Source organism: Juglans microcarpa x Juglans regia, chromosome 8D (assembly GCF_004785595.1).
Source record: "Juglans microcarpa x Juglans regia isolate MS1-56 chromosome 8D, Jm3101_v1.0, whole genome shotgun sequence".
Taxonomy (NCBI): domain Eukaryota; kingdom Viridiplantae; phylum Streptophyta; class Magnoliopsida; order Fagales; family Juglandaceae; genus Juglans; species Juglans microcarpa x Juglans regia.
In genome coordinates, this window is record NC_054608.1 from 5,498,383 (window position 1) to 5,524,541 (window position 26,159).

Sequence of the window (26,159 nt, forward strand, 5' to 3'; positions counted from 1 at the left end):
ACAAGTGGGATCCCTTGCTCAGAATTCCTCAAATTTGAAGATTCTAAATATTTGATTTCTACCTTGAGTGTATAAAAGAATTCGAGTGACCTGAGTTATGACATCATTGCCTAGTCATTAATGAAAAAATGATTATAGACATTCAGGCTAAGATTGTAATGATATAGTTATATGCATTTGTTTTCTAATATTGTATCTAAAATTATGTACCCTGATCACTCTACTATATATATTTGTCCGACTAATCCTTGAACATGAGACAAGTTTAATCTCAACGTCTCATTTCTACTGGACAATTATCGGATCCCTGATGTTGGTCCAAAATAGAGTTTCAAACTCTTTTACCAATATTATAGAGATATTTATAAATAAATAAATAAAAAAGAACTCGCTTTTAATATTAACCAGTTAGGCTTAAAGTTTCATTTTGACAGCAGTACTGGATGTGAGGAGGTTGAGGGGTCCATGTCAGTACACCTGTCAATGCTTTCAAAAAAAAGTTTTCTTATTAGTCAGGGTATTAACTGATGAATACCCTGACAGCTTTTTCTTTTCACTATCATATCCTGCACTTCATAATTTTTTCTTTTATTTTCTTAGTAAGATTTGAGGTATGGAAATAAATAATAATTAATGAAAAAAAATTATTTTTAATAAAATAAAAAATAATATTATATACAATCTTAAAATATACAGTTCTCGCATACTCTCTTTGAAAATAAGCGAAGACCACCATTTAAGAAATTATTTTTTATATAGATCTCAAATTTATCCACATTTTTTTTTAAAATCAATAATCAGAAATTACATACTTCAAAACTGCAAATATCATTCCTCTAAATTAAAACACCAATCATTTTTAAGAACTCTTATGTTTGGTATATAAAAAATATAGCTTCTAAATATAATTTTTCAAAAAGTATTACATCAAAAAGACTATTTTATTTTGTCATGTATCCCCCAACGCACGAAAAAGACTTGACCTTCCTGCAAGAACCTTCCACGCACATTCACACCGAAAGGGTCTGAGAACTTGCATAAGAAAGACTAGTCCTTACTTTGCTTGTGGTCCTGTTGAGCTGTGAATTATGATCGTTTGTGTGAGGGCAGGAAAGAGAGAATCAGAATCACTTTACCCTTTGCCAATGATTTCTCTCTCTTTCGGCCATAGTCAGAGAGGCCACTACACCTCAGAAATATTATAGAAGATGATCATTCTCAGTAACCCAATTATTTTTACCTGTTTAATTTTCCTTGGACATAAACCCTAGAAAGTCTGTCCTAAAGTTCGATTATAAAACCTCATTTGGTTGTGATCAGTTTGATCAATGGACACACAATGATGAATGAGATATGAATAATAATACATTGCTTCTAAATCTTGATGATCTATGCACCAACATAAACAGAAAGCTTATATCTCTATCTAAGGCGTTTCTTTATTTTTGTACAAGAGCAAATACTTATATTCCTCCATCCTATACTATAAATGGCTGCTCTCTTATTCACTTGAAATTCAAGTGTGGGTTTTTATTCAATATCTGCATTCCATATGTGGCAGTTTTCTATCGACAATTTTCAGTTCTAATCAAGTCCTTGATGCATGGGCCCTGATTCTACTCTCACCTCATAATCTAGATTAGAACACGCTGTTTGAGAATTTGATCAGCAAGAACTTACTGAAATAATCTCATTACTTGGCTTCAAGAAGAATTGAGGAGTAAGGAGCAACATTGTAGGTGCTTCCAATGTCTGGAACGCCATCAGGTACGAAATCGTGGGGAGACTCAAGATTAGTATCAGCCTACAAATTTAATGAGCATGAGTTTAAGTCAGTCAAACCATCAATTTGAGCTGTCCACGGTCATAAAAGAATCTCCCAACAGATTAAAAAAAAAAGAAGAGAGGTAGAAATTGTGTGATTACTCCAGTTCTTTTTCCTAATCCATTGTACAGAGATAGCTGTGTCATTTGTGGATGTGTCTCTTATATAAGTATCGTCTTCATTGAGTTAAAACCAATGAGATTCTAATAAACAGATAATCGAACCCAATAGGTCTTCTATGAGCGCACAAACACATTCCCAAACCGAAAAAGAAAAAAGCCAAGGTGGATTAAAGAACGAGGCGCAGACATAAAAGAAAACTTCAATAAATACTACTGTGAGGTCAAACACCCTATTGGTCCACAGAATAATTCTTTCCAAAAATGAATGGGACAATGTGAAGATCTAAACTAGTGAACAATCACTGAGCCACCTTTAAATTAATGTGCGTTGAATTCAAAGAACGAATGGGAAGAGAATGAACTGACTAATTAAGCAAGTTGATGAGACATGTATGATAATTAGAAACAGAAAAATCGGTGGTTTGAAGTGCTTTTCCAGGGCACAATTAATAGCAAACATTCAATTAACAATCAACTGAAGCAGTAAAAAGCTTGGCTTATGTACCAAAAAGGGGAGAAAACTAACCACACGAAACCAGTTCCTCTTTAATGGTGGTCGAGGTAATGAAACTCGGACAAAATAATCATGAGCATTGAATGCCAAATAGATGTCCCCTCCACCCTTGTCATGAAGCCTGCAAAATTAATAGTTAAATCAAAGTTCCCAACGCACGGTGTTCAGCTTCTCCATTTTCATGTCCATAAGCTAATATATAGATTTCTGCGATGAAATGATATTCCATGCATGTTTTCAACTCAAACATCTTGGAAACATATATGTTAAACCAAAACTAGATGTTAATATAAAAATTAGCACAAATTTTGCCAAAAGAAGAAAAAGGAAAAAAAAGAATACCAGAGTACATGAGAGTATATCAAAGGTCCCCTGAAAATAAAAAAGGGAGAAAACTACAGAGCTATATCTGAAGAGCCTAAGGTACCATAAAAGGGAAAAGAATGAAAGCAGCCCAAAGCAGATACCCAGTCAAAGAGAAACTATGGGAACATATGCTTTAAGCTTATTACAGGAGATCTTAACACTGTCAAAGGTTCTACTATACTTAACTTATCCTATTAAACTCAGAAGATATGGTTTCTTATTCTACTTGAGAAGATATTTATAATTGCTTACGTAAATGCAAGAAATTTGCTGTCATAATTCTTCCAGTTGTCTTCATGCCATGTCACATCATCCTGCATAAAAAACGTGTTTCATAAGCCTTACAGGGAATACTTAAAGATACAAGTACAGTAATAATATGATTGATTTAAGAGAGAACTGAAAGGAGATTACTTTGCTAAGAAAACTTTCCCGCTGAAATTGGTGATGAGTTCGCCGAAATTTAATGACCTCAGAGAAAAACCTGAAATGATTACTCTTCTGTGCATCCAGCTGTTTTACAAAATAATAGAAAGAAATTGGTAATTAATCCTGATTCAGGTAATGAGAAAGAAAGAACATAAATAGAAAATGACCTGTCCCCATTGGAAATGGTTAATGCTAGTATCATGTCCATAACTGTTGTTATTTCCATAGCGCGTATGCCCATATTCATCCCCCATTAGCATCATTGGGGTTCCCTGATTATATGCACTCATAAAATTAAATTGTTGCTGCAAGTTCACTAGTAGCATGAAACAGACAATTGACATCTTGCAATGACAGTTAACAGTGCTAAATTTCAAAAGCAATATCTTAGTGAGAAAAAATGATAGAGGTGGCGGGGTTTGATAACCTTGAATCTGAATTGTGTAAACCATTTGTCCAGTCTAATCTTATTTTGAAGGTTGTTTTGTATAGCAATAAGAAGTTAAATAGAGAATGAGACCGTAAAGTAGACGAGACATGAAATTGAGTTTCCAACACATTTTTACCTGAGATATCATTAATACCAAGTGGAAATTTTTCATTTGCCGGGAGCGTAAAGATTTGACACTGGGATCATCAGTTTCTCCTATCAAATTAATAAAAATCAATTAAAGCAATACATCTAGACAGCAAAGGAAAATAATACCGTATCAATTTATTGAGTTCTACTGCATTCAAGTCATTGTGTAAAAACATCACTTACTATGGGCCCCATTAGTCATTAAAAAGAAATATTCTATTTGCAAGCTAGTAAAAAGGACATACCGTCCACATCGCTGACACATCAGATTGTAAAAGTTAAAAATTCAAATTTTTAAACTTCTCATGTAAGTCAGCTCCTGCCGTGTACAGAGTGTTGAAGGTGTCTTCCACACCAGTTCAAAATCCAAAACACAGATACTTTCTTATGCTAGCTGATATGTTAGGCTTCCACATCAATATTGTGTTTGGTGTGTCAATAACGAGCTTGCAAATAAATTTTCCAGTTTCTCTATCAAACAATTGAGTAAACCTAGCTGAAGTGACTCTGGTTCCATGTATTACAGCCTCCAGATTTAGGCACAAGCTTCAGAACCCATATTTGTCCCCACCCACCGGCTCATTCTCCCTCTCCCTCTACCCAAAAAATTTTCCAAGAAAATCAGACAATAAGTGCTAGCGCATTTACCATTGCCTGTAGCCACAAGACTAACCAATATTTAGTAATTGTTACTCTAATTTAATCATCTAATATTAGCAATAAGAAATTATGAAACTGTATACATTATGCTGCTTGGCCAATACAATGACCATGATAATAAATGTGCACTATCAACAAATTTGTAGGGAAAAGAAAGAAAGAAAGAAAGAAGCAGCAATACTAACAGGTCGGGAAGACAGCAAAGCATCACCAGTAAGTGATAAATGTAACATGATTGCACTTAAAATCCATCATTGCACAATTGAAAAAGACAAATGGTGCTCATTGATAAGTTTTTAAGATTCTATTGAATACAGAAATAATGTACTTGTGTGGCAGTGTAAAGGTAAAAATGCAAGAGCATGGAATTTTCATCATATCAGTACATATATATTCAAAAGCTAAAATCAACAATTAATAATATGACGAAGTATGCATCACCTTCAAAGCCACAATTCCAGCTAAAATTATCATTGCTTCCATCATTTCCACCTTCTCCATTGGCATCATTGTGCTACAAAACCAAAACTTTCAAGGGAAATACCCCATGCTATAGGATAAGACAGAAAATAAACTGGTGGCTAGAAAATTAGAACACACCTTTAAGTTGTATGAAACGAGATCATGTAGTGTAAAGCCATCATGTGCAATCACAAAATTAACACCATGATAAGGCTTGCGCTTATTTACCTGTTGAATCAAGCAAAAAATAAGAGAATAGTAGCCACATATATTTGAAATCCATAATGCACAATGACAACACTGACAAGAACAATAAACTGATGCAGAGGTTTAGAGGCTTTCTATTTTCCTTCCAGTAATGAAATGGGGATGGCATCTAATTCAAACTACTAAGAACGTAATCTAATTCTAAATAGTATTTACAGCAAGCAACTAACAATAAAAAGCATGTCCCTTCTCAACACAAGCTACATCTTTCATCTACCGTGGGAAGGAGGGCACGTTATATTTAAATTATAATTTGAAAATAATGAGTTGCAATGTGGAAAACAGGGCATTTGGGTTTAAACAAAATTTAATCACGATGAGGGTGAGTAGAATGATGTTCTGATCATGTGATAATTAGTATTAGCCATTGACTTCAGCAGCCTGTGGACACAAGGTGCCACAGTCGATCAAGTGGCTTGCTTAAAAAATCCCATCCGGGAAAATAAGGGTAAGCTGGATCTTTGGGATTTGAGAATATTAAGGTTAGTATTGAACTCCAATTTTGTCACAGAACACCAAAACTGGACATAACAGTCTCGATATTAGTAATGAGCCCATAATCTCTACATTAAATCTTATCTCTTGATCAGATTATGAAATTTTGATGGTAGAAAATTTAGTCCTACGTACTAATATTTGCAAATGCCATTCATTAATTTCAAAGTTTGCAATAAGATGAATGATGTAAAGTTATTAATCAATCAAGAAATTGAATGTAAAATATAAATAGCTAAAGATAACCATAATGATACCACAAACAAAATGATGCTTACTTTGTAAAGATCAGCAGAGCCAGCAACACGAGTTGCAAAACTCCCCTTCATGCCACATTCACCCTATTCGGCGTGCAAATAAGAAAGATTAAAAATCAATTTAAATCTAAAATTTTTAACAAAACCAACCAAATCGTAGAATTTACAAGTGAGGCTCAGAGATCCCTTTCAATCAGGATCGATGGTTCAATTTTTAGACTTTTTTTTTTTTTGCCTTCATACATGTATATTTTGTTATTGCTTTTAACCATTTTAAAAAAAGTAAAATAAAAAAGAAGCTATAAAATCATCTGCAGTGGACAATTGCTTCCATGTATACCTTAATAAATCTTCTTATGTCATCACGGTACTTCCCGTTCCACTCAGCCCACCTGCATAAGAAACTCATAAGTAACAGAGGTAAAATGCCACACATGAAAAAGAAATATTCACATAATCTCAGTACAGGGTAAAACTAAGATGATCCGAACCAAATGTTAATTGTGAGAATTTGTTGTTACTCAAGGTGAGGATGCGCATTAAGTTGACAAAAAATAAGTTCTCAAAACTCATTCGATCCAGAGACTACAAGAAACCACTAGAATCCCATAAAGCAACATTTTTTTTTTTACAAATAAGAAAGAATTTTATTCATAAAGCAACATTAAGAGCATCTGGAAAAATTCCGGGAGTAAATATTTCAAAGATTGACAGGTTGCCCCTAGTTCTCAAGAGAAGTGCTACAGTCACAAAGCGATTTCACAAAATAAACCTACAAACTGATGTGGCTTCATGTGATACATTAGATCTACTATATGATAAAAAGTAGTTTTACAATTTGATGTACCACATCAAGCCACATTAGTTTGTGGGAATCTCTTTGTGGCTAAAACATTTCTCTATTATTTTACTACATTTTTTTCAATGGATTTTTTAAAAAATGGCAAATCCAAATATATGAAGACATTACATATGGTCAACAACCACACAGCACACTCTCATACAGTTTTCATTTTTCAATTAAAAAAAAAAAAAAACACTTTCGTTTTACTCCAAAATTTGAAGTAAAACTACTTCATAAAAACACAAATAGAATGTGTATCCATGGGAAAAATATGTAATTAGGTGCATTAAAGCTCAGTCTGAGATATGACAAGCTGGCCCAAGAAAGGCACAATGATACACCATTCACAAATAAGTAACACACCATTCACAAATAAGTAACAAGATACTAAATGCCTTTTTAAAAAAGGAAAAAAAAAATGCAAAGAGCAAATGAATGAAGATGGTGTAATATGAGGAATGTAGTGGCAACATCAATACTAATAAAAGAAAAATACACCCTTTCTGGAGCCTGAATAAGAAAACTTCACTAGCCTAAAGTTTTACCAATTACAATGACAGCAATCATATTTCCTAATAGAACTAATTAAATGCCAAGGAAGATAAGCACGTTATGTTCCCATGATATGATGGGTAGGAGCAGGAATAATGGCAACAAGAAGAAGGAAGGATACTCCTTTAACTCACAATAATTAGTAATTTGATCTCACTAAAACAACAGATAGATTCTCCCTAATTGTAGTAGGAAGATTTTAAAATTATATATTATTGTTAGAGGACATGGTTGTAATAAGTGTAACTTGTGAGGGTATAATCATCAATTATATGTAGTATATATATTGTTTTACATCAATGAATGAAATATGAATTCCCTCCATGAATGTCTACCCATTCAGAGACACGTGTAGTTGGTTGGTGGTAAGTGGTGTACAGTGGTTCAGCTAGGAGCAACTGAAATCGAGCTCACTGTTGTTTGAGCTTGCAGGAGTGTTGTAGTAGTCGGTTAAAGCTTATTTGTTTCAAGCTGGGTTTATATGATATATATGCCCCAGCTTGAGGGGAGTGTTAGAGGACATGGTTGTAATAAGTGTAACTTGTGAGGGTATAATCGTCAATTGTATGTAGTATATATATTGTTGTACATCAATGAATGAAGTACGAATTCCCTCCATGAATGTCTACAATTATGAATACCCTACCCAGTTGAGAAACAAGAAAATAAAAATTGATACAAAATTAAAGTTACCTGTCCCAATTTGGAAATCTTCCTACAAGATAGAGACCCCCACAGTCCCAAGGTTCTGCAATAATCTTACACCTTGATAGAACAGCATCTTTGGCTATTGCCTGGTCAAATAAACAATGATAAGATTAGTGCTAAACCAAGATACCAAGTGTCTTTATGCAGAGCTATTAGAGTGAGTAGAAAGAAAATCTGTATAAACATTGCATATGATGCATTCTTCAAATGAAAAAAAGAGAGAGAACTCCACAACAACAGTGCATTACATTGGGATTCAAATTCATCAAGATGTGGAAAAAACCAGAAAACTCTTTACATTAACATAACTCCACATGCTACACAGTGTTATTGCCAGCTATCAAAAAGTCCACAGCAGTCTTTATTTGAAAATTAAGTTATGAACTGTAACGGCCCAAGCCACATTTGGGCCCATACTCTAAAAGGACTAGTCAATATTACAATTGGAGCCCACTGGGATCATTATAAAGGGTGAGAACTTCTTCTTACGGAGCAATGTGGAATCTTATTCACCACCTTCCTATATAGAATCGGGGTATTACATGAACAAATCAAATCCACGTCTCAAAACATATTTTTTTATAAGTAAGATAAGTATTATTAATGACTGATAAAAAGAATGTAAATAAGAAGTATACAACAACTAGAATGAATGCATCTCAAAACATATCATAGTAACTCTCTTTTATAATTTCAACGTAGTAGCTTAAATGCAAAACAATGCACATACACAATCAATAAAAGTATTGTAATCATTTTCCACAAGAATTTACATGTCTATATGTGAGATATCCAAAGAACAGTTCTAGACTGTAAATGATGAGGAATATACAGACGCATCCTATTGCTGTAGTCAGAGATTTTTTGTGTGAATGAATGCAAGTAGAACTAAATATACACAGCACGCAATCTTAAAAAACAAGGTCAAAGTTACTTCAATATAACCTGTACGATAATATGCAGATCTATATGAAGTATCACAGAGAGGTGTTTATTTCTTTTGCTGAAAAATTTCCACCATTCCACTTATTCCTTCTTACCCTAATAAGTGGGGGAGCATTAAGTGGGGAACCATTTGTTCCTCGACAAAGAGCACTGGCAAGGTCAAACCTGAATCCATCCACATGATACTCAACCACCCTGCAAATAGTTGACAGAAAAGAATTAATAACTTTGGGACATAAAAGTAGCAATTCAGTTATAAATAAATCAACAATGAAATCCAACATGTGGAACAATGAAAAATAATATGTCCATCAAAAGGAGTCACAGAGTCGGTGTCATCATTATTATCTAGTTCCCGCACCAATAAATTAGTCTTGATTATCTCTATAATGGGTGGAACAAATGTTTGCAATTCCTCATAAGGGGGACATATCAAGTAATATTGAATCGGTCTAAATTTTGTACCCTATCCCTGTAATAATGTACACTTGAAATTACTAAAAGCATGGAGGATCAACTCTTTCTTTGACAGAAGAAATATTCGGAGGTTCCCAAAGGATGATTGAAGGATACAGATAAAGTTAAACTGAGTAATCAACCACATTTGTTGTTTAGTACACATTATTTAACATAAATTCTAGTAACAAACTCTAGTAATGACTCATGGAGGCTTTTGTATGGTGGAGACTGCTGTACGTGCCGCGCGTGCGCCCGCCGGGGGGGGGGGGGGGGATTCCTCTCCCTTTTTTCAGTGGGAAATGCTAATGATGGTTTTATCACACTTTCTCATATTCTTTTTGCAGATGACACTCTTATTTTTTGTGATACTGATCGTGGGCAGATTCAAGCCTCAAGGGCAGTGTTATTATGTTTTTGAATTGTATCAAGCCTTAAGGTGAATTTGGGTAAGTCGGAGATGGTTCAAGTGGGGGAGGTGCAGAATATTAACTGTGGCGGTTCCTTTGGGTTGTAAAGTTCTTTACCTATGAAATATCTTGACCTTCTGTTTGGGGGCTTCTTTCAAGGCTAAGGGGATGCTTGGGGAATGAGATGAGATGAGATGAGAATTTTGTAAATAGTAGTAAAATAGTTTGAGTTAAGTATTTATTGAATTTTGTGAAAGGAGAGAAAAAGTTGAATAAAAAATATTATAAAGTTAAAATATTGTTAGAATATAATTTTTTAATATTAATTTTGTTTTGGGATTTGAAAAAGTTGAATTGTTTTTTGTTTGAAATTTTGAAAAGGTTGTAATGATTAGTTTGAAAAAGTTGTAATGCTTAGTTTGAAAATGTTTGTGTTTGAATGATGTTTGAGAAGATGAGATGAGATGAAATGACATAGGATGGGATGAGATATGTTTCCAAACATCCCCCGAGTCTATTTGGGACGGGGTAGTTGACAAGATTGAGAAAAGGCTAGCGAGTTGGATGCAGTTATACTTATCAAACGGGGGTAGAATTACTCTTATTAAAAGTACCCTTTCCAACCTCCCAACTTATTACCTATCTTTATTTCCATTGCCTACATGGGTGGCAAACCAAATCGAAAAATTATTTCATACATTTCTATGGGGTGGAATGGGAGAGGAGACTAAAATCCACCTTGTTAGTTGGAATAGAGTTTGTTCTCCTATTTCAAATGGAGGTTTGGGGGTTCATAATTTGAGTAGTTTCAACAAGGATTTGTTGGGGAAATGGTTGTGGAGGTATCAATTAGAAAGAGAGTCATGGAAGGAGGCTATAGATCGGAAATATGGGAGTGATTGGGTGGTTGGTGTTCTAAGGAGGCTAGGGGGCTTATGATGTGAGTCTTTGAAAACTTATTAGAAAGGGATGGGAGAATTTTGTTAAACATATTAACTTTGTTGTTGGTGAGGGTTCAAGGATCCGTTTTTGGTTTGATGTTTGGTGTGGTGATCGGGCTCTTTTTAGTGTGTTTCCAATTATTTTTCGTATGGCAGCCCATCGGAACACTTCCATTTCTAATATGCTAGTCCGTTCAAATGGAACCTTGCAATGGGATGTTTGTTTTGCTAGAGCTGTACAGGACTGGGAACTTTATGAGGTTTATGATTTTTTCGGCTTCTTATACTCCCTAGGTATTGGGGGTAATTTTTTTTTTTTTTTTTTTTTTGGCACTAGGTATCCGAAAACAGTATCCCGACTAATCCCAGGGGTACACAAGCCCTCGGCAAGGAGTTTCCCTCAAGTGCACCTCGGTTAATTTAAAGAAAAAATCCTCCAGTCCGATGGCCCCTAGAGATTGTTTGCACTCAAGGAGATTTGAATCTTAGACCTGGGGGGAGCATACCCTCAAGCCCAAAGCCTTTATCACTTGAGCCAACCCTTAAGAGTTGGTATTGGGGGTAATGAGAGGGATAGAATGTTATGGAAATACGGGTAGTAAAAAGTTTTCAGTACGATCTTATTATAAGGCGTTGACTGTTCAACATTGTTCTCCTTTTCCTTGGAATCGTATTTGGACGTCTCGTGTGCCTTCTAAAGTCATTTTTTTCATATGGACAGCATCGCTCAGGAACATTCATTTTTTTTTTTGGATAAGTAAACAAATTTTATTGATCAAAGAATTAGGCAAAGCCCAATGACAGCAAGACCTTCCTTATTTAGCTTTTCTAATTTGTATATATATACTTCCTTACTTAGACAGATCATGTTCCTTAGACAGATTATGTAAATAGTCCTAGTTTCCTTTTGTAGATAGATTTGATTACTGTAAATTTGGCTTGATTCTAGCCTTGTATCATGCACACTTGTGCCTATATAATGAAAGGAAATCGTCACAAATGAGGTATTCAATCCAATTTGACATGGTTTCAGAGCCATCACTTAGAAATATTTTTGGTTCTTTCTAGTGGGATTTTTTTTCATTGGTGGGCAATAGTGTTGACATTGTCGGCACTTTCTATGAGCAGCTTGGTTGTGGCTAGGCTGCGATTTTTTTTCATTGGTGGGTGACAGTTTCAAGACTGTCAGCACTTTCTGGCATGGGTGATACCCGCTTTATGCAGGGCGGGGTGGGCCTTCCCGCACCCCACCCCTCACCATGCGGGGTAGGGGTTTTCAATCCCGTCCCCCGCCCCCGCCCCAGTGCCAGGGGGTGGGATCAAAACCACCACCCGCTCAAGCCACAATCCATTGGGTCTAAAAATTATTTTTTAGAATTATATTAAAATTTATAAATACAAAAAAAATTTAAACTCATTAGAGTTGAATTTTGTATTGCTTTGGCCTCCTAGGCCAACCCTTATATAGGAGACCAAAGCAATACAATAGTCATACTTAGCTTAAGTATGACTATTGTATTGCTTTGGTCTCCTATATAAGGGTTGGCCTAGTAGGCCAAGGCAAGCCAGTAACTTGAATATAACTTCAAGTTTTCAACAAGTTATATATATCTATATACAATATATTTATTTAATAAATATTTATATAAAAATTTAAATTTAATTTTTTATATTAGGGAAGGCGGAGCGGGGGCGGGGTGGGGAAGGCGGAGCGGGGGGCGGGGTGGGGCCCGCTGGGGTCAGCCCACCCCCCACCCCAGCTGGGGTGCTTCCATATGGGGCGGGGTAGCGGGGGGCGAGCCCCCACTGCCCACCCTTACTTTCTAGAAAGTTTTTTTGGCTGCGGTAACTCTTGGAGATCAGACTGGGACCTTTGTGTTCTTGTTTGTGGGCTGTCAACAAGCTCTCTGCAGGTTTTTTGGATTGTCGATGATCTTTGTGCAATTCCTTGGGCTGTCGGCAATTTTTGTCTTGGTTGGGTGTGGTTCTATCGGCACATTTGTGGAGGTTAGGCTTGGCTTGCAGCTGCTATAATTCTGTCGGCACCTTCTGTGGTGCTTGGGTAGGTATTTTTTTGGCTACACCTATGTTTTGTTTTATTTCTCTCTTACGGGCATCATGTCTTCCGATTCTTTTGCTGTGAAATTCACAGGTAAGAACTATGATGCCTGGGAATTTCAATTTTGTTTATTTGTTCTAGGGAAAGAGTTATGGGGTCATATAGATGGGAGTGATCCGGCTCCTACTGAGCTTCCTAAGTTGGCTCAGTAGAAGATCAAAGATGCTATGGTGATGACATGGATTTTAGGATCTGTCGATCCTCTTATTGTTCTTAATTTGAGGCCATATAAGACTGCTAAATCTATGTGGGAATACTTAAGGAATGTGTATAATCAGAACAATACTGCCAAGCGTTTTCAGTTCGAGTACGAGATTGTTAGTTACACTCAGGGCAATTTCTCCATTCAAGATTATTTTTCTAGATTTAATAATCTTTGGAGAGAATTTACTAACCTGATTTATGCCAAGGTACCGGAAGAATCTCTCTTTGTTGTGCAGGACGTTCATGAACAAAGCAAGCGAGATCAATTCTTAATGAAGTTACAACCTGAATTTGAGGCCACTCGCTCCAATTTGATGAACCGTAATCCAGTGCCTTCTTTGGATGTTTGTTTTGGGGAGTTACTTCGTAAGGAGCAGCGTCTTGCCACACAAGCCACTTATCAGCACGATAAAATGATACCAAATGCAGTAGCTTATGCTGCTCACGGGAAAGGCAAGGGACGAGACATGCGGAAAGTTCAATGCTTCAGCTGCAAGGAATACGGACATATTGCTGCCCAATATGCAAGGAAATCTTGCAACTACTGTAAGAAGCCAGGGCATCTTATCAAAGAATGTCCTATTCGTCCCTAGAATCGTCAGGCTATTGTGGGTTCCTCTTCCACTACTACTGGTGACTCCTCTGCTCTCACTATTGAGATGGTCCAGCAGATGATTATTTCAGCATTTTCAGCCTTAAGGCTGCAAGGTAACGGTTCACTTCCATCCTTATCGTGGCTTGTTGATTAGGGTGTATCTAATCACATGACTAGTTCATCTGATACACTTAACAATGTTCGGACTTAAAATGGCTCGTCGCACATTCAGATTGCTAACGGTAGTCAATTACCTATTCATGCTATTGGGGATGTTAATTCCACAATTAGAGATTTTCTTGTATCTCCTGAGCTTTCCACTAGTCTTATATCAGTAGGTCAGTTGGTTGATAACAACTGTGATGTTCGTTTTTCTCGTGATGGTTGTCTTGTGCAGGATTAGGTGTCTGGGAAGATACTCGCGAAGGGGCCTAAAGTTGGGCGTTTATTTCCTCTGCATTTTTCCATTCCTGTTGTTATTTCATTTTCTTGTAATACTGTAAACAATAAGGATGAAGTATGGCACAAACGGTTGGGTCATCCTAACTCTGTTGTTTTATCTCATTTAATAAACTCTGGTTTGTTGGGCAATAAAGATTAATTTTCTTCTCTCTTTTGATTGCTCCATATGCAAATTAGGTAAAAGTAAGTCTCTTTCTTTTCCCTCTCATGGTAGTCATGCTGAAAGTTGTTTCGATTTGATTCATAGTGATGTGTGAGAAATTTCTCTTATTATCTCACATGCGAATTATAAATACTTTATTACTTTCATCGATGATTATACAAGTATACTTGGATTTATTTTCTTCGTTCTAAATCTGAGGTCTTTTCTATTTTCCAACAATTCATCGCCTATGTTGAGACTCAATTTTCTTCCAGAATCAAAATTCTAAGGTCTGATTCCGGTGGTGAATATAAGTCTCGTGAGTTTTATGATTTTCTCCAACAAAAAGACATTGTTTCTCAGCGGTCTTGTTCTTATACACCTCAGCAAAATGGTGTCGTTGAACGTAAAAATAGACATTTGTTGGATGTTGTTCGTACTTCATTGCTCCACTCATCTGTTCAACCTAAATTTTGGGTCGAAGCATTATCTACAATAGTTTATTTAATTAATAGATTGTCATCCAGTGTCTTGAATGACTTGACTCATTCTCCTGACCGATTCAAACCTGGACTTGTATATGAACGACAACTCCCCACTTTGCTCCTTCCTAAATCTGATCTGCCATCTGAGCCTACTCAAACTGTATCTTTTACGGGTGATCCAGACAACCCCACAATTCCTTGACGCTCGACCAAAGCGTCCCGTCCACCGGTTCGGTATGGTTTCTCGCATACCTCTCTTCATGTTACTTTGTCTTCCATTCTCATTCTGTCATGTTATTCTGAGGCGGCTAAACATGCCTATTGGTGTGAGGTGATGGTCGAAGAGCTTCGGTCTCTTCAGGATAATCATACATGGGATGTTGTCCCTTGTCCTACTAAGGTTAAAGCCATTGGTTGCAAATGGGTTTATTCTATCAAGTTGCGTTCTGACGAGACTCTGGATCGGTATAAGGCACGGTTGGTTGCACTTGGCAATAGGCAAGAGCATGGAGTGGACTATGAGGAGACTTTTGCTCCGGTTGCCAAGATGACTACGGTGTGGACTGTCCTTTATGTTGCTGCATCCCAAGGTTGGCCTCTTCATCAAATAAATGTCAAAAATGTCTTTCTTCATGATGATCTCAAAGAAGAGATATACATGACCATTCCACCTGGTTTGTCATCCTCTTCTTCCTTGGATGTCTGTAAGCTGAAACGCTCATTATATGAGCTGAAACAAGCTCCCCGAGCATGGTTTGATAAATTCCAATCCACCTTGCTTCAGTTTTCTTTTAAGCAGAGTCAATATGACTCTTCTCTATTTCTCTGCAAGACATCTACTGGCATTGTTCTTCTTCTGGTTCATGTTGATCATATTGTTATTATTGGGACGGATTGTGCCTTGATCACTCGACTGCAGTAGCATCTTCAAGCCTCATTTCATATGAAGGATCTTGGTCCTCTTACGTACTTCTTGGGGTTGGAAGTTGGTACTGATCCATCCGGAATTTTTTGAATCAATATAAATACACTCAGGATTTGATTACTTTGACTGGCCTTCAAGATACTTCTTCTGTGGATACTCCTTTGGAAGTAAACACGAAGTATCGTCGGGAGGAGGGTGATATCCTTTCCAACCCTACTATGTATTGACAGTTAGTGGGTAGCCTGAACTATTTGACTATTACTCGACCTAATATTTCATTTGTTGTCCAGCAAGTTTGTCAGTTCATGCAGGCTCCACGTCATCTATATTTAGCTATTGTTCATCGTATTATTCGATATCTTCGAGGATCTCCTAGTCGTGGCCTGTTATTCCCTACTGGGACTTCTCTTCGCCTTGTGGCTTGCAATGATGCTGATTGGGCAGGATGTCCTGATACGCAACGATCTGTTACAGGTTGGTGCATGTTTCTTGGTGACTCTTTGATATTTTGGAAGAGTAAGAAACAAGATTATGTTTTTGTGTTCAGTTTGATCCTACTCCTTTTCATGCTAACAACACTAAGGCCATTCAGATTGTCGCAAATCTTGTTTTTCATGAACATACAAAACACATCGAGGTGGACTGTCATTCCATTCGGGAAGTCTAGGACACTCGTATCATTTCTCTTCCTCATGTTTCTACTGACCTCTAGATCGTTGATATGTTTACAAAGGCTATGACACTACAACGTCATCAGTTTCTTGTGGGCAAATTGATGCTTCTTGACCGACCAGCATCAATTTGAGGGGGGATGACAGCAAGACCTTCCTTATTTAGCTTTCCTAATCTATCTATATATATATATATATATATATACTTCCTTACTTAGACAGATCATGTTCCTTACTTGGACAGATTATGTAAATAGTCCTAGTTTCCTTTTGTAGACAGATTTGATTGCTGTAATTTGGCTTGATTCTAGTCTTGTATCACGCGCACTTGTGCCTATATACTGAAAGGAAATCCTCACAAAGGAGGTATTCAATCCAATTTGACACCCGATACAAATATAAGAAACACTATGTGCCCTAATTAAGAAGGCGCCAAAGAGACAAGAAAGTCATGTAGGTCCATGCCATTGAAATCAACAGCAATGGCCAGGTACATAGAATACTGTAAAATAAAGCGTTAAGTTCCTCTAGCTCTCTCTCTATCTTCAAACGTCCTCGCATTGCACTCCTGCCACAAACACCACATGATGCATATAGGGATCATCTTCCAAATCGCTTTAGGCCTCGTTTGTTTTCATAGATGAGATGAGATGAATTGAGATTAAAGTTAAAAAGTTGAATAAAATATTGTTAGAAAATATTTTTTAATATTATTTTTGTTTTGGGATTTGAAAAAGTTGAATTGATTATTTTATTTTATGTGGGAATTTGAAAAAGTTGTAATGATGAGATGAGAGGTTTTCAAAGTTTTGGATTTTAGTCTTGAAAGCAAACCAAGCCTTAATCTGCCGCATGCCTCCTATATTTGTCCAGCTGGCCAGCACTGCCAATGCAGTCTTCAGCATAACCCAAGCCAGCTCTACTCTACCGATCACCTCATTCCACAAAACCCTTGCTGTCTCACAATGTAGTAGAAGATGGTCCACCGACTCTCCCCCTCCCCTACACATGCAACACCAATCCACTATGATAACCCTCATTTTCTTCAAATTATCAGTTGTGAGGATCTTGCCCAAAGATGTCCACACGAAGAATGCAACTTTGGAGGGTGCCTTATGTCTCCAAAGTCTTTTCCAAGGAAACTGAATGTTGGGCTCTTGAGTGAGAGCCTTACAAAAAAGAGCGAACGGAAAATACACCTTTGCCTACGGATGACCACCACAACCCATCTTCTTGTTGATTGCTCGATTTAACAGAGTACAAGAGGCTGTAAAAATCACAACACTGCTAATCTCCCAATCTTGTGTTGCTCTACTAAAACTAATGTCCCAATGGATCTGCCCACCCGATAACCCCATGACATCCGCCACAACAATATCTTTAGCACTAGCAATTTAGAATAGTGAAGGGAATGAAACTTGTAGGGAAGTATCCCCATACCAAATATCTTTCCAAAATTTAATCCTGGACTCCATCACCCAACTGGAGTCGAGTATGTCGAGTAAAAACCCCCATCCTCTTCTAATGTGTTTCCACAACTCCACTCCATAGGCTCGAACTTCTTAGTACTCCATCCCTCCCCCCTATGCCTCCATATTTATGCTCAATCACCATCTTCCTCGGGAACATTCTGACGATCGATAACTTGAGAAAGCGGTTTTATTGTTATGGAGTGGTATTTCATGTGTAAGAAACATGGATAATCTATGGATCGTTTATTTCTACATTGCGAGGTGGCAAAGGCATTGTGGGATGGTGTTTTCAGTAGAGTTGGGTTGGCTTGGGTAATGCCTATGAAAGTAGTGGATCTACTTTCAAGTGGCTTCAAAGTTCTCCTCAAGTGGCTGTTGTGTGGAAGATGATTCCTTTGTGTCTTATGTGATGTATTTGGTGGGAAAGGAACGAGCAATGCTTTAATAATAATGAGTGCACTATGGAGGAAATTTGGAAATTCTCTGTGTTCTCTTTATTTCAATGGTTTTCTGCTATAGTGCTTAATGGAGCTTCAGCTCATGATGTTTTGTTTTCATTTTCTTCTTTATAGAATGTAATTATATGTCTTTATACTACATGTGTACATGGGCTTCACCTATTTCATTCGATGAATAAAATTCTTTTACTTGTTAAAAAAAAAAAAAAAAAAAAGCAAAGTCCAGATAACAATGCTTTTTTATCCATAATAGTTGGTACAAAGTAGAATATGATATATTCAATGTACAAAATACTAGAAGATGTGACTCGGTTAAAAATGTAGTTATATATGTGCCAAATACCAGCAATGAAATAAAAACAAAAAAACTATTAGAAATGTGTCACCAGGAAATTCCGATGTGAATTGTCATACCAGTGTCTTAAGCTGTCAAGGATCAGTTCCATGACCACGGGATGGTTACAGTTTAATGTGTTTCCTGGAGACCAAAATACTGCATCTGAGATTACTCAAAAAATATTACAAGATTAAATTTAAAATTTTCTTTTTAGAATAAACAAGCTCCAAAGGTAAGCATGTTATACTTTCAGCACAACATTAATGTGAAATGAAATTTGGCATAGCAATTGTCCTTCAAAGCAGAACAGAGCTTGAAATAATGGAGTTTCAAACTGTGTTACAGCAGAAACCAGCACTTGCAAACAATTTAGACATAAACTTCAAATAGTGACTTCTAGGTCCTTCTGCTTTCTCAGATGTGAGGAGTCATTGCCTCCTCGTGATACTTTAGGATGCTTCATCCATAAGGGCAGGTCAATTTTATTGGTTTTTCCTTCCTATAGACCATATTATCAAAAGTATAAATGTTTTTAGCGACTTCGGGACCCTTCTGCTTTCTCAGGTATGAGTAGTTGCTTCCTTGTGATACTTTAGGATGCTTCATCCATAAGGGCAAGGCAATTTTATTGTTGTTTCCTTCCTACAGACCATATTATCAAAATGTAAATGTAAACATTTTAGACACAAATCCTGGGATTTTACAGTCGGGCGTGAAATTGAAAAAATATTGTGTTTTGGTAAATAGTTAGTTTTTGATAATTTGGGGTGCAATTCGGAAAAAGGGTAGTAATTTGGGGTACAAAATGAAATTTTCCCTAATAAGTAAAAACGCAAGTAAAGCCGTTTTCATTTTTCACTATTAATCCAGCTATATATCTGTACACATTCTATACTAACGTATCCTTTCTGTCAAGTATATAACTGTTTCTGTATATATGTCCCATGTTTTTATGAGTGGCCATATCCACACATCACCATTACATAATTTCAATTCTTGCTTTCTTCGTGCATATATGCATACTAGTAATGGACTATTGTTTGCATATTTAATGATCAGCTTTATAACTTCTATATAAGAGCCAAGATATAGTTTCAGAAGTAACATATCCAGAAAGGCCTGAGAAAGTACTCTAAAAAAAAATTTAAAAGCAAGTTATCTTCTTAAAACAAGATTTATTTACTTATTATATAGCAGAAGAAGTTTATATCCTTGGGAAGAGTAAGAAAGACACTGAGAAACATGTGGATTACCGCAGCCAGAGAAGTTCAGCAGTTGGCAGTTATTGTTTACATCCAGCATGTAATAAACCTGTACATGGATTGGGGGCATATATCATTGAAAATAAATGAAAAATATAATGAAGAATGACTATAATTAGATAGGAAGAATATGCTGGTTTGGATAGTGAGATGAGATGAGATGGTTTTAGATGAAAGTTGAAAGTTGAATAAAATATTGTTAGAATATTATTTTTTAATATTATTATTATTTTGGGATTTGAAAAAGTTGAATTGTTTATTATATATTGTGTGGGAATTTGGAAAAGTCGTAATGATGAGATGAGATGAAACACTCTCTGAATCCACTCGTGACCTTCACTTATTACAGAAATTACTTTGAGTCATAGAATTTCTACCTCAATTGTTCTATAGAAACCTCAATAAGAGTGACTATATATGGCCACGTAGATGATAATAGCAATGTAATAAATCTATATCATAAATTAATATCTCGAATTATCTCTAAACTAATATAATTGATATCTTTAAACTAATATAATCAATATGAGAGTATTCCAGCTTCATAGGAAAGTATAAAAGCGTCCATGCCCACAAAAACAAGAATAATTGAATGTGATTGTGCAAGGTTAGTAAAATCTCACGGCAGAAGTGAAAAATCACCTTGTTATCTATGCCACGGAATGAAGTAGTATAGGGGTTGGCATCATCAGACTCATTAGTATGATTATAAACAACATCCAGAATGACCTGTTGAGAGAAAAGTATCTCACTACAGTGGCATAACAAGTATTTGAGACTTCTGATCAGGAATACGACGAAAGGAAAGCACTTGTAATCAATAAGAATATACATCTTACTTCCGAGGGAGGAAAACACACAACATACCTCTATCCCAGCCCCATGCAAAGCTTTGACCATTTCTTTGAACTCCAGTGAAGCATTAATGGGACCTCCTCCATCACTAGCATAGCGACTCATAGGAGCAAAGAAATTTATCGTCGAATAGCCCATGTATTAATCTTGAGAAGAAAAAAAGCCCCAAAGAACATATTACCGCTTTTAAGTCAGGTTATGAGACAATGACATGCATGTGCACCTAAGCATCAACACCCCCCCCCCCCCCCCCCCCCCCCCCCCCCCCCCCCCCCCCCCCCCCCCCCCCCCCCCAAAAAAAAAAAAAAATGAAGCCCCAAGGGCCAAGAGAAAGAACTATCAGGTTCAATTTGTTTCAACAAATTTAGCACTTTCTTATCCAAAAAAAAAAAATTGTTTCAACAAATTAAGTGAAGGTACCTTTCATAGCATCCCACATGTGTCACCCACTAATGAGTCCATGGGACATTGACTTGAACTTAGTAGTCACACAAAAACCAGAAGCACTTTCTTTCGTCTTTTTATAAGTAATTAAAATTTTATTAAAGAAATAAAAGGGTGCCACACCAGTAAAATTAAAAGCATTTTCCTGGAATTAATTTGAAACTCAAAATATGCTCGGTGGTGCTTTATTGATTGATTGTTTACCTTCTTTTTATTTCATTTTAACAAGATTGTCCGAGTCCTTACTAAGATAATCGATTTCAGTCTCCATTTATTTTTTCTCCTAATCCTGATGAGAATTCCATAAATTTAACAACTAAATTAATTCAGAGAAACTTGTTGCATTTGGAGATAAATGGATCCTCCCAAGAGAACTGAGTAATAATTTGTATTTGGTCCACCAAGATCTGACTCACTGTTTCCATCTATATAATCTCTATGATTTAAAATTTACAGATGTGTTGGTTCCAAAGTTGAATCCTCTAAACACCACATCATAATCTCATGTCTTGCACTTGTGAAAAAACATGTGTTCAACTTACAAAGCAGTATATATTTCATACACAAATTAGGACAGTGATCCGTGTTTTCAAATTCAGCAACATAAATACATGTAAAGAGATCAAAACATGAACATGGCTAAAAAGACTTGCATGCATCCCAAATTATGGGGTGGGTGTGTTTACGCAAACAAGTACATTATATTGGCGTTGCAATCATTCAGAAAAATGTTATGAATGAGTAAGTAAAATTCCACAACTTCACTGACCCAAGTAGTGACAGAACTACAATCCTAAATCAAAATATACTAAATTACTTGAAACAACAAGAAGAAGAATTTTGGAAAGGTTTACACAATAACATGAGTATAGTAAATAGATATACATTATATGTCTTTCTTCATGTGCAATAACATGAATATAGATATGAAGTGAAAAGGTTTTACCAGGTGATCTCTAGGATTTGGGCGCCTCTGAAACTCCAATTCATCAAATTCGAAGACAGGCAGCAACTCCACTGCATTGATCCCAAGCTCTAGAAGATGTGGGATCTTTAGATTAAAATGAGAAAGTAATCCGTCAAAAAAATATGATGCATCTGATGGTCAAACAAGCACTAATTTCCACAGAACAAACTACAGAAAGATTATATAACTCCAGGCTGGTTAGAGCATCATAATTGGAAGTCCTTCTGTCAATGTTATTTATGCAGGCAATGTTTGCTCCCACAAATTATGAATTTGACCATTGAAATTTGGTTAGCAGGACGGGAAAAGACCTATGAAACCTATAGCTTTTTTTTTTTTTGATAAATAACCAAAGATTTTGTTAAAATATGCAACAGGCATAGCCCAAGTACATAGCTAGTACACAAGAGGAAAACGTTATTAGAAATAGGAAAAGATTAAAAAAAAAAAAAAAAGCGTGGAAACTCAGCCCATTACAATCCATAAACACCATCCAAAGGAACAAAGAATCAAAAAAGAAAGTCTTAAGCCCCTCCAACATCAACTCGCAATCCTCAAAATGTCTACCACTCCATTCCTCTTTCCAAAAACACCACACTAGACAAATAAGTACCATCTTTCACATTGCTGCAATTTGTAAACTACCATATAACCATCTCCAATTGGAAAGAATCTAATATCCTTCTGGGCATAACCCAAGCCAACCCAACTCGGCTAAAACGTTATTCCACAATGTATTGGCAATCTCATAATGGAGAACAAGGTGGTCTATAGATTCCCCAATCTTTTTGCACATGCACATGCAGCAGCACCAATCTGTAACAATAATATGAAGTTTCTTTAGGTTTTCCAAAGTGAGTATTTTCCCTAAAGCGGTTGTCCAGGGGGAAAAAAAAAACTACTCTTAAGAGGTTATAGTCTGCCAAATATCCCTTCAAGTGATTTAGGGCTGGTTTGAGGAGTGAGATAAAGATAAGAATTTTGTGAATAATAGTAAGATAGTTTGTGAATAGTAATGAGATAATTTGAGTTGAGTATTTTATGGGTTTTGAAAAATGAGAGAAAAAGTTGAATAAAAAATATTATAAAAATATTATTTTATAATATTATTTTTGTTTGGGAATTGAAAAAGTTGGAATTTTTTTTTATTTTTTATTTGAAAGTTTGAAAAAGTTGCAATGATTAGTTTGAAAATGTTGTAATGATTAGTTTGAAAATTTCGTATTTGAATTATGTTTGGGAATAAGATGGGATGAGATGAAATAAGATCATATGAGAATTTTGTCTCATCTGAGACCACAAACAAGCCCTATCTTGAGATATAACGATCTTATCAAAAGATAGAGAAATGAAATTTTCTTGTTGGTGGCCCAAAGCATCTTATCTACATATCCAAGATGTAATCTAGTAGTATATAAGAGGTTAAAGAAATCTGTGAAGACATCAACACCCAGTTATGGTCCAGTTTGTAAAAAATTAATTGAGAGGAGCCACAGGAGAACTCTAACTGATTAGCCACTGAAACCTGCAGTGCACGTGTAATACTATACATCTATGGAAAAACTTCCTTGAAGGCCCTAAACAACACTATAAATCATGCCAAAGTATATTGCTAGAGTTGTCACCCACCTCAAGTGCTACATCAAATAAATGCAGCTTACACCTTAGGTGGATAAGACCTTCAATGAAGAAAAGAGATCTTGAGGTCCCCCCAGGTTGGTTTGAAGAGCTCTACTTTGGTGAGGATCCACGTCATCAAAAAGAAAATTAAAGCCACAAAGTTACACTTTGCAAAATACATTACCGCCATTCACATCCTTTCTGTTCTCACTGCTGAGAACTGACGAGTAGTGTTGATCCTCACCATTGAGTTTCTATCTCCCTCACCTCTCTGCCTCTCCAACTTTCATCTCTTGCCATCATGGTGCTCAACCACCTGATCTACACCCTGCAGGTCCCAACCACTAGATTGGCAATTCTCACTGCCCCCAACAACCAGATTGGGAGAAAGGTAAACAAAAACTCATCACGGTCAATAGGTTCAATAGCCATGCCCTGATCAGTCAGTCTAGGGGACAGATTGTGATGGCCAACACCAGTTGTTTGACAATTGGAAATGGATGGAAACGACCCAAGGGGTCTGGTTGCTTAATGCTATTATTGAAGCTACAAAGTCTACTCACTAAAATATTATTCAGTTTAAGATGATAGATCATTACCTTCTCAATTACCCCAAGATAGCTTCCACGTATCTTTGGATCCAACCCACTAGATTCATCTACTGTATATGCACGGACATTCATTTCATACATAACAAGATCTTTCTGCAAAGACACCAGAAAATATAATAAAGGTTGAGATGTAAAAGAATATACTATCTAATTGGGACACAACAGAAAGAGAGTATAATTGACAACTTAAAAAGCCAGTGAGAATCTTTGATAGCAGCCACGGGTACAAGTAAAGAAAAAAAAATAAAGGTATGCATTTAGTTATTGGGTTACTCGTCAAACCAAAAGGAGGAAGAAAGATTTCAATCAGGTAGAAAAATCTTTCAAGATAAAAATTTATGAGTTGCATGGACTAACGCATATAAGTAGTTTTATCACCTCAGATATATTTGGAAGCTTGTAGTTCTCTCCCCAGTCAAAGGGAATGCTATCAAAATCATAAGTTCCAAGAAATCCAGAAAACTTGCTGTTAGCATCTCCAAAATATCGGCTGCCCTCAACTAGCTTTGCATATGGATCTACAAGCACAAGGCTGCTGTCAAATCGATGCCCTTGATGCCAACCTCGAGGCCCATCTACGCAATAACCATAGAGAACATTGCTCCGAGGCAAATCCTGCAGAAGTAATTCTTATTAATGTGATAACTATGCAAGTTACAAAAATAAATGATCTTAATGTATCTCTGCATAAGTGGAAAATCCATCACGTCACCATCCGATGGGCATAGATGCAACGAGTGCTCCAGCAATCATTAAACAAATTTATAACTTGAAGAAAAGTACATCAGTTCCGTAATCACATCATATGATTATGCATTTTGGTCTGTCCACCAAAAAAAATCTTTACCAGAAATAGCACGCTTTCACAGTAGCAATATATTTTTTCACAGTTTAGGCATCATAAATTTCACATCATTTTCAAATGAATGTCTTTAGTATGTAATTCATGCACTGACAACTCAAGCAGCTACTTTTCTAGTAGATTTTCTCAGACATATGAGATGTATGAGTAATTTTTTCAAATCAATGCATCTTTTTTTAATCATGGCGAGGTCCACAGGTGGGCTGGTTATAAAAACCAGACCAGCACTGTCCCCTCTCCGAACGACAAAAATAGAAAAGATAAAACATATAGCAAAATGCACACACAAAATGGTGTAAATATTGAATAACAATACTGTAAATGCATTAACTTGCAGTGGAACTTGTATCATACTTTATCTCTATGCACCTATAATGCCCCAATGGAAGGCCTAAACCAAATGGCCTATACTCCAAAAGAACTAGTCAATGATACAATTGGAGCCCCATTGGAACCTTATAAAGGGCAAGAACTTCTCCTTCCCAAGCAATGTAGGATCTCATACACCACCTACCCTTATCCATATCATATGGGGTATCACAATTTACCCCCTTTAAATTCTCGACGTCCTCTTTGGGCCTGTCCATTGTAGGTGGCACGGCTCAAGTCCCACATTTCTGGTTGGGATAGGCTTTGATACTATTTGTAACGCCCCAATGGAAGGCCCAAACCACATGACCTATACTCCAAAAGAACTAGTCAATAATACAATTGGAGCCCAATTGAAACCTTATAAAGAGCAAGAACTTCTCATTTTCAAGCAATGTGGGATCCCATACACCACCTACCCTTATCCATTGAGGCTCCAATTGTATCATTGACTAGTCCTTTTGGA

General features: G+C 36.4%; 1 protein-coding gene across 1 annotated transcript; it reads right to left on the bottom strand.

Annotated features, from left to right (window-relative positions):
- Positions 1-1,347: 1,347 nt before the first annotated feature.
- On the bottom strand, positions 1,348-25,092 carry LOC121242876 (isoamylase 3, chloroplastic; the record flags this gene model as incomplete). Its single annotated transcript, XM_041140873.1, has 20 exons — positions 1,348-1,804; positions 2,474-2,582; positions 3,080-3,141; positions 3,242-3,340; positions 3,424-3,528; positions 3,823-3,902; positions 4,938-5,010; positions 5,097-5,186; positions 5,999-6,061; positions 6,318-6,369; positions 8,067-8,167; positions 9,122-9,221; positions 18,781-18,844; positions 19,957-20,014; positions 20,608-20,694; positions 20,833-20,956; positions 21,791-21,801; positions 22,211-22,315; positions 24,451-24,555; positions 24,841-25,092. Coding segments are annotated over 20 exons (1,851 nt in total), but the record flags the coding sequence as incomplete, so codon positions are not given.
- Positions 25,093-26,159: the final 1,067 nt, after the last annotated feature.